The 10,284-nt window shown below is 40.2% G+C and overlaps 1 protein-coding gene across 1 annotated transcript; it reads right to left on the bottom strand.

The window, feature by feature from the left end:
- Nucleotides 1-948: 948 nt before the first annotated feature.
- LOC135479400 (FMRFamide receptor-like) lies at nucleotides 949-2,007 on the bottom strand. The gene has a single exon (XM_064759224.1). It carries the CDS (start codon nucleotides 2,005-2,007, stop codon nucleotides 949-951), a length of 1,059 nt encoding a protein of 352 aa, XP_064615294.1.
- Between the last annotated feature and the right edge of the window lie 8,277 nt (nucleotides 2,008-10,284).

Below are 10,284 nucleotides of genomic sequence, written 5' to 3'. Positions count from 1 at the left end.
ATTTCGGCACGCTGGCACGCTAACCAATCGGCAACGGAGGCTCCTCTTCAATTAGAACACTCTTACGTAAAGAAAGTTTATACTAAGAAGTAGTCCCAATTATCCACCATATAAAATCTTATTTTTAAATGTGGTTTTCTCCTAGTGAAAGTACGAGCAACATTTTGCACACTATGTCTAGAAGTAAATTTTCAGTTTTCGTAGTCTTCTGAAGTCAACAGGCTGCATTTGTTTTTACACCTGTAAACCCGCAGTGATATACAATAAATCACTCTTTGGAGCCCGTGGAACAGAGGTCGTAATCGTTTTAGGTCAGTACTGTCTACAGTTGTACAGTTTATAAATCTCACTTTTTGGTCGTAGCTAATATACAAGAATCCTTTTGTTCAGGTTGAAACACATTTCTCCGGCGTCTTCCGTTCAAGAAACATTGCCAACAATTACTTTACCAAATAACGCTGCATAAACTAGCAATATTTTATGATTACTATTGAGGCAAAAATTCGATCTGAAATTGCAATAAAGAAACGCCGATTTCTATCAGACTATTCAGGACTCTTTTTGGGCCTTGGTATCAGTTGATTCCCCCTGCAGCCGTGCTTTATTGTACACCACGTTCAGTACATTTTCGTCGAGGTACGTTTCCCTGCTCCTGGTGTGCACACACTGTTTTGTTACATGCGTGTGGTGCTGCAAGGTTTGTTCTACAATGCCCAGCTTCTACGCAACAATGTCGTGTCGCTGCGGCACTGTGACATGCAGTTGTATGAACAATGCCGAGTGGTTGAATCCACAGAAGGGATACACTGCTATTTCAACAGATATCTGACGTACAATAATAAACATCACATTCCCATTTAGTTTGCCAATGGCGAGATAACAAAGGTTAACCACAACTCCGGGAGCTGTGGATAGTTGTTTGTCTTTTGTGTCGTGAGTACGTCAGGTTTACCCAGAACCTGTCGCGGTATTTGTGGTCAGTAAACGGACAGACGTTTCTGACTGATTTTTGTCAGACGTGCATTCCGACCGTTTTCTCTGCAATCTTCCCTGTAGTCCCTTGCAGAATACCTGAAGACATGTCTGGCGGAAGGATTCTCCTAAAGTGACATAGAGGAAGAAGTTTATTGAAAAACTAAGATAGTAGACTTGCTGGAATAGATGTTGTAATAAGTAGTTCGTCGGAGTCATATTTTGCGCCAAGCTGTCGCTAATCCAGGATTCCACTGTCATTTTCAGACGGAATGTGTGACTGGGTAGATTCAAGACCAAGAAAATAAGACTGACGAAAAAGAGAAGACGAGTAACCTTCGTCTGCATTGCCCCTGAGCCTTTTTTCGTCGGTGCTTGTTTCTTTTTAAACGAGAGAATTAGGCTGTAGACGATTCTGCCCGTTGTTAAGATGATCACAACGGACGGTATCACCAAAGTGACCAAGGTGTCTCCGTACGACAAAATGGTGTTGATCAACATGTAATCCCTATGACCGACACAATCTCTAATCCCTCTGTACAGTGATGTGGTGGTGGTGATTAAGGAAACGAAATAGAAGCAGCAACCGATAATTAAAGTCACACAGATGACGATCTTTGCTTTCCTGACCGTGCAGAATGTGGCCACTTTGAATGGACGGCAAATTCTGTAGTAATTCTCCACCGTCACCCAGACGACGTACCAGACAGAGAGGAAAGCGCAGAGGTACGAAAAGAACACCTCACATTGGCACATCCCCGGGGCTCGAAACACGTCCACGCGCATGTTGTGAATCCAGATCACAAAGAGCGAGACGAGAAAGCCGTTGTCACTAATAGCGCGCGATCCCAGATACAGTGAACACGAAGTCTTTCGCAGATTGGGCTGGAAAAATACGATGGCCGATATGGTGTTTCCAATCAGTCCGATGCAGATGATTATAGGTATGAGAACGGACTCGATGGAAAACACAAACTTCAACATTTCCGCCTCTTCCACGGATCGGTTGCCATGGAAACTGTTATTGGACGCCATGGTTATCTGCACTTTATGAGCAGCGCAAACTGTTTCACCAGAATCTAGTAATCTGGAAGTAAAAGAAATGAAATTATAATGGTTGTGTGAATAAAGTTAAATTGTATTAAAATTGAATATAAATACTTGAGTTCTAACTGAGGTTTTTAATATCTTCACTATAAAATGAAGTAAAACACAAATTAAAGGAGTTCAATTAAATTTTATTTTGGTCTTTTTTTAAACATTAAACAACTATATCACCGTGCTACGTACCAGACATTCGTACCGTCAGTTATAACGGACGCTCCAGGCCTCTAAATAATCGCGAGATCAATTTCCAGAACAACTTTCTAAATATTGTTGTAAGGCAAGTATGTCTGTGTGAATGCATTTTGTTTCAGTCGAGAATTTTTCAGCATAGAATACAAGTATGCCTCAGCAGGTCATGTTTATAGGGGTTGGCTTGTCTGTCATAAGTAAGTCGTATGTAAGTACGACCTGGGAGGAAATCAGTGTGACCTAAGCGAATATGGATTATACGTGACCAAATTGAACACACACAGTATGACGTAGTGTCTTTCCATCGGTAGATGGGTAACACCTACACGATGGTGGCGTGACTAAAAGCTAGACCAACCCAAAATAGAGAAAACTTTGCAGCCCTCGCCACGTATTTGTCAAGGTTATGGAGAAAACAATTTTTTTCATTTAATTCATTGATATTTTACGACGAGCTCAAACATATTTCGCTTACACGACGACAGTTACACAGTTACAGTGGAAGGAAACTGAACCAGTGGCCGGGAGAAAGACACGACCATCCGAAAGCCGCCAGAAGACCTGCCCACGTACAACCGGAGAGGAAGCCAGCATAAGTTGAATTTGAACTCATAACAGTCAGATATTGGTGAGAGGATCCAGCGTCATTTTACTGCGTTAGCACCCTAACAACTCGGCCACCGAGGCATCGTGGGGAAAAGCCGTGCCGAACCAGTGGTAGCTGTCTTAAAACACGTCACAATCTTGGTCAGATGCCAATTTGCATGCAGCGAGATGGGACGTCTCATACGCCTGTACCAGAAAAGGTCCCAGTATCTGGTAGTTGTTTCCGAACTGTTCAATGATGCAGGAAGACATCTCTTCTGAAGCAATTGACTATTAGATGTCATTACGGTCAGAGATAATATCACTGACCTCATATTTTATATTGTGGCGAAATCACTTGAGACACCATATAATGATATTAGTATGACTAATGGTTACATTGCCTGTGTATTCATCAAGTGATTCATGGGTACACAGACAGAAGGAAAAAAAACCACTACAGAAAACAGCCATTGTGTACGTATCATTGGACCGTATTTTTAGTGACGGAAACCACTTTTATGAGTTCCGGCTCAAGGTTAACGGATCATTCATACCTACAGAGTGTAGAAACGTATATGACCTTTGGAATATCAGTTTACATGTTTTATGGATATGTGAAATTAAATTAGAATGTTTTTGTAAAATACTTCAGAGATTTTAAACATACATAATAGATATAATACTGCAATAGAAGACTTATTTTGCTATATTTTCACCCTCAGATGTAAATCCGGATGACTGAGTTTGCAGAGAATTATGCTTAATTCCAGCGTAATATTTTTTTTCCTCTTTGTTATCGAAAGTACCATAGTTTAATTTAACATTTCTGACGACATTATGTTTGGCTAAATATCCGAACATTTTTGATATTTTGAAGTGGGAATTTCATGTATTATCATCTTCAGCCGATAGGGTCTTGCTGTGACGGGTTAGGTACACTAGTGTGGACCATGGGCTTAATTTCATTTGCAGAGAGCTCACAATTCCTAATAAGGCATCTCCCAATATGCACAATATGTTTTATCGAAAAAACAATGTACTTGTCCATTTGGTGCTTTTTTGAGTTGAGTTTGTACATCGATGGCGGATCGTCCGGATGTCTACATACAAGCAGCCGTCATAGGGGCACATAAAGGGGGGAATCCGCAATACAATAAACGCGAGTATTTGAGTATTTGTAAGAGATCATTGGTTGTTGCCTCATGAAAGTGGGATATTACCTTGTGTAACGTGCGTTATAGTAGTACATCATGTTTTGCGGAGTATCACGAGAGTGTTTGTCGACAAATAGAAACCAAGAATTACTTTATGGGGAATAATAATTTAATTTAAAATAACATTTCTAACAACATTATGACCGGTTAAATATCCGCCAATTAGATATTTTGACGTGAAAATTTCACTTTCGATATGACTAGATACGGTTTTGCGCCAGTTCAATGAACGTTACTGCCAAGGGACTGGCAATGTGTCAATTTAAGAAGAAATTTCCAAGTTTCTTTGATCGGTGTTTCACGCTGTAAGGGATATCTCTTCCCAAGTTTAAGACAAGTTGCCTATGTTGTTTGTGTATGCATGTCCTGCAGGGAGACGATGACGTTTGTCTTACCTTATGTGCACCCATGGCCATGGCTGATGCGATTAGCGAAATCGTCAACACGACGATATTGTTTGGACCCGGCTGTAACTCGGATGTAATGGTTGAAAGATTTATTCCGTGGATCAAACCTAAATTAGCATTCAATTAACTGAGTTAGATCGAATGCCACAAGCTATACTATAAGTATAAACTCTTAAATGTAAATTAAAATATAAAAGACTGACAATAGAGCGTGAAACCAGTGCAGAGATGAGTGTGATAACTGGCATGGCAAATGGCCACTCATAGCCGGTGGAAAACGGCGTCTTGTCAGTTAACCTGAGTTAGGGTTTTATTCTAACTGTTCATGTTAGTGTTTGAAGACTAAGCAATTAGAAATCTCCTAGCATCCCGGCTTATGTAGAATTAGATAAAAAAAATGGCGTGATTTTAACTGCAATTAGACGTCACAGGTCTAGAATTACCTAAAGTACAGAAAAAAGACCAGCGCTACATTATATTTTATTATTCAAACTTGCAGCCTTTGTGCATGTAACCTTGACAAAAATTCGTATAAAAAAACATTGCGGGTGTCGGTTTGACTTCTCGCTTCAAAAATTATAACGGCTGGAAAAGTAAGACGAGGTTTTTCCGTTGCAAATTATGACGGGTTCAAGTTGTTATGGTAAGAGCACTTTTTCACGTGGAGATGAATGTGAGCAGTACCGGGTTCTTCGTAAGATAAAGACTGTTCTAATTTGGCTGTTGAAATTGTCTGTCCAAAGAGAATTTCGAGGTAAACTGTGAATAGTCTAAAAGAACAGATCTAAAGGATAGTCGATGTAAAATAAAGCTTAAAGCATTCACCTTTGAAACATAAAACATTTGATGGCTATAGATGAGTATTTTACGTCTAATAAATTCCAGCTATCATGACTGCATTTTTTAAACCATGGTGCATATACATAAACAGTTGCATTAAAACCCTAGCTGATGTAAATTGAGAAGAGGACGTATTTCACCGGTTGCGTGTGACCATCTGCCAACTATTACACTGTCGCCACTGCTCTGGTTTTACTCTACGTTGTAAGTCTGTCACGGATTCCTGTCACTGGCTACGGAAGTCACGGAATAAATTAATGCTTGGGATTTTTCCGTCATACTTAACAATTTTTCAGTCATCTGACGACGAAGAGTAATTAGGTGGGTGGACATATATTGTGTCTTCTTGTGACCAAGTGAGTCCAGGCCGCCAGCGAAGTATCATGTCGAAGACACCAGACATAAAATCCCACCGAGTCACACTATACTGGCACCAAGCGCCGAACCAAGCAGCAACAAGTACCATTTGTAAAGTTTGACCCAACCCGGGTTTGAACCCGCCTCTAGCGACTTCGAGGCGAAGGCTGTAACCATAAAGCCACCGAAACAGTCGAATATCTGGGGCAAAATGTTTTGATCAGCCTTATACCGTGCTGAATGTACAGAGTGGTACGATCTACAGAACTTGCTTTCCACTGTATAACTTTGTACGGCAAACGTAAGCATGATATACACAAGCAGAATAACATACTTGCGTCCTTGTAATTACATAATTTGCGGAGAAACACACAGGACCGTAATACACTAAACATCCATATATTCATACATAATAATGTAATGAAATTGTCACAATTTTGAAAAAGGCGATAATTGCTTAACAGTTTGGTGAAACTACCTCGTTCAGCGCCTGCTGATATGAACCTAATTCTAGGAAGCTATTTTAGGTAATTTTTTCTCAATTTCGCCAAGAACGCTACCTCGTCGACTCCCGAAACCAGATGAAAAAATTGTTTCTGCACTCACTGCTAGCTTATGGCTAATCCTAAACTAAAGGAAGAAATTATTCCTGCTCTCTTTCTTTTTCAGTTCAGCCAATCACGATGTCTCATGGAGTAAAAAATCCAAAAACAATACAAAAAGCAATTCTAACGTTTTAGAAAGTCAAGGAGTTCTCTCAGGTCATACTTTCTCGGTTCAGTCAAGAATGTTATCTCATCAAATACTAAAACCAGAGGAGAAAACTATCCTTGCACTCATTTATGCTCAGTTTAACCACGAGCGCTATCTCATCGTGTACCGAAATCAGAGGAGCGAATAATGCCGCAATTTCGAATGCTATGACAGATAGCAACTTGTGGCTCTCGGGGTTTCCCGCACAGTCGCTGCTGAATCAACATGAACTCGAGTTTCAACGGCAAATAGTATCATGGCAATGCACTCTTGACCGAGAGTGAACAAAGTGAACAAATTATTCATGGTATCTGAGCTCTGAACATCAATATTTATTGTCACTATCAAAACAACCCTCACGCCTCCTCTCATGTAACTATGCGCAATCAGACAACACCGGTGCTTATTTAAAATGTCGCACAATTTATTAACCAGGGAAGGATTAACTTTCCACCAAACTATGTCCATGTTGCTGGCTAATATCGACAAACACGTATTAATAGTTAAATATTAGTTTGCATTATTTTAGCTAAGTATTTGTGTCATCTGCAAAGAATTTCCTCCGTATGTTTTTGGCTTTTCCCGGCTTCTGAACGGTTTTCTCCAACCACTATGCTGACAGCTGTCGTATTGATCAATTGTTCTTAAGCACGGCGTCATGCACAAAACAAATAAATAAAAACAAATAATATCAACTGTATGAAAACGACTAACGTAAAATGTCGAGAGAACGTACTTCACCAGTTACGTTTGACAATGTGTCAGCCATCACGATTTCGTTGCTGCTCCAGTTTTACTCTCTACGCGTATATTATATGTTATATGCGCCTATAATATACCTTGAACGTTTCTATCATTTAAAACTTGACTCTTTGCATAATTCCTTTGTAATTTCGTACTTTATATTTATTAATTGATTGGTGTTTTATACCGTACTCCAGTATATTTCACTTATATGACGGCGGCCAGCATTATGGTGGGACAAATCAGGGTAGTGTCTGGGAAAACCCACGACAATCCACAGGTTGCTGGTAGATCTAAACAAGCCGGTGTTTTAGGGTTTTTTGGGAAATTGGTTTTGCGAATATCGACTCAGAACGCCCATTGATGGCTTACGAATGGTCTAAGAATATCGGACTTGACGCCATGATCGATTTTACTGAAACATTTACCTGAAAACGGATTTATGAAAACGGGCTTTGCCAGATAAGCCTGTTTGTCCGTTCAAGATGAGGACTTCAGTCAACGTTCAAGCAGTTACCCAACCTCCAACACAGTCTCGCATAAAATAAGGAGCAGTTCGGACCAAAGATATGTAATGTAAAGTTCGTTTCTAGTTGGATCTATGTGTCAAAACATACATTCGTATACCAACCGTTAACCAAAATGGACGTTCCAGGTCCATAATCACAAGGCCAATTCCAAAACGACGTTTTGAAAGTAAGTATATAAATCCGTGCGTCAAACAGACGTTCATATACCAGCCGTCAACCAATAAGGACGCGTTCCAGGTCAATAATCGTAAGGCTAATTCTTCAAACGATGTATAACACAAACCACCAAAGAAAATATATAAAGTACGAAAATAGGACGGAATCATGCAAAGAGAAGCAGTCAACACTTTTTAATGATGTAGGAAAGACGCAAGGTATGTTCTAGGTTGCTGAGTGACATCAGTTATCAAATCGTGCACCATGCTAGAATATCAGTTGTCGATAGTTCGAAATAAGGACGAATTGATGGTAAGTAGGAAGATACTTACGTGATTTTACAGGAAATTTGCACTTACAGCATAGTAGGGCGTTTGCTGTAGGGTTTTAACCCAAAAGGTACAAACACTGTATACGTACTACAGTTTCAAAACTCTTGAGACCATACAGCAATCGACTGAAACCGTATGACACGGTGCGGCTATGGCATGGTAACGTGTGGCTCGAAACGGTGTAAAACATAGCGTACAACAATTGTCATTACTTATTCAATGGAAATGGTAATATTTACCACCCCTGTTCACTTATTACACTATATACCAGCTGTTTGGGACGGAACTACAAAGCGAGGCTTATGATTTATGTATTATTGGGTAGCACCAAGGATATACTATTACAATAATCAGCTCGGTGGATTTCTGTCGAGGATGCTCAGCTGGTAACAGAATGTATCCCATAGGCTTGGTCCCTTTGCATTGTTTTAATGTGATTGTATATTAAATGACTACTAAGAATATTTCGTAAATCTAGTCCAGTAACCTTCAATATGTTGCACCTAACATCACTACATTTTTTACCCAATTCTGCTTAAGCCAGGGTTCCCAGGGCGACTGCGTTGTTACTTTTGAATCCCTTACCTCAAGGGGCCGAATAAATCCCTTATTCAGGTAAAATGTCAAGAGGCCATATTTTGCCGGTTACGTGTGACGATTTGCCAATTATCAACCGGTCGACAATGCTTTGGTTTTACTCTCTATTCTGTAAGGATATGTTTACAGCCTTGAGTAAAGCGAATATCACGCTGGGTGTAATTGTATAGGGTTTGTTTGCAATATTCACTGGGAGTACAGGTCCTACCCTTCCAGAAGAGCAGAGTGGTTTCTGATGAACAAGTATCACTTTTACATAGTGAAAATAATTTAACCCAGACCTGCCAGGAACCTTAGGGCACTCAGGAGAGGCGAGCGAGAGTTTAGCCAGTGCTTTACTACCAATAACTTACCGCACAGTCGACGTCAGTGGGATGCAAAGTGTTATGCAAAGTGCTATGCAAAGCTTTGTTTTTCTGACCGCTTAATTTCACCAATAGTGGTGTCCTACATTTACTTGATAATGGGTGCTGTAAAGCCAACAGTCGACTAGCAACTCTAACCATTTTTCCACACGCCTCCCATCCCACCCTACGTTTGAAGGTCTGCAGCAACCTGCGGAAGGTGGCGAATTTCCGCCAAACCCCGGTTCCCTCCCAATGTAATGCTGGCCTCCATCGTCGAAGTTAAATATTCTTGAGCATGGCGTGTAGCTCAAATGAAATAAATAAATGAATATACCAGTACATATAAAAAACAACCAAGCATCAATGCTCAGACATACCCGGGCAAACCTCAAATGCGACCAAAAAAACTGACTCTACCTAGACACTCTCAGTCTTACTTCCGATTACCTGGGCGTTGTCAGTCTTATTGCCAATTCTACCTGGGCGTTCTCGGCCTTACGTTTAATTCTACACTGAGAGAATCAGTGGTATTTCTCATCATGTCGCGTGGAGACACGTTTGTTCTCACCCCATAGCCTGTTTCCATGATATACCATGCCTACATGTATACATGGAGACGCACCCACACTTCCGAGAAGAGGCACCTTTAAATAGTCAATTTTCGGAAGAAGTCTCTTTGGCATTTACGTAACATCTATTTTCAAAATTGGTCAAACAAAATCATACACCAAAACTTTGATTAGACGCAACGCGAATATAATATTTATAGAAAATTCAAAACCCCGATGAAACAAGAGAAAGCGCGGTGGAACTAACTTCCTGTGATGCTGCGTGGACCTATGCCTGAATGCTAACATTTTTCACGTACGGCTATTATTAAGGTGACCGAGCAATAGATACTTCCACATTAAGAACGACTTTAGCCACAAGTTATGTACATTTCATAGGATTTCATTAAACTATGCATTCGTATTTTATTGTATTTGATTGGTACAATTGTGTATGTGGACATATCAAAGATAAGCGACGGGACAGTGCACCTACTGTAGTGGCACGAATTAATGGAGAGGAGTAGAGCCTTATGACTGTGCTTTATAAAGTAGATACAAGCATTACAAACTTTGTAGATGAATTATTTTGAGTCATCCGAC

Source organism: Liolophura sinensis, chromosome 12 (assembly GCF_032854445.1).
Source record: "Liolophura sinensis isolate JHLJ2023 chromosome 12, CUHK_Ljap_v2, whole genome shotgun sequence".
In the NCBI taxonomy this organism is placed as follows: Eukaryota; Metazoa; Mollusca; class Polyplacophora; order Chitonida; family Chitonidae; genus Liolophura; species Liolophura sinensis.
This window is presented reverse-complemented; position numbering and strand designations above follow the sequence as displayed.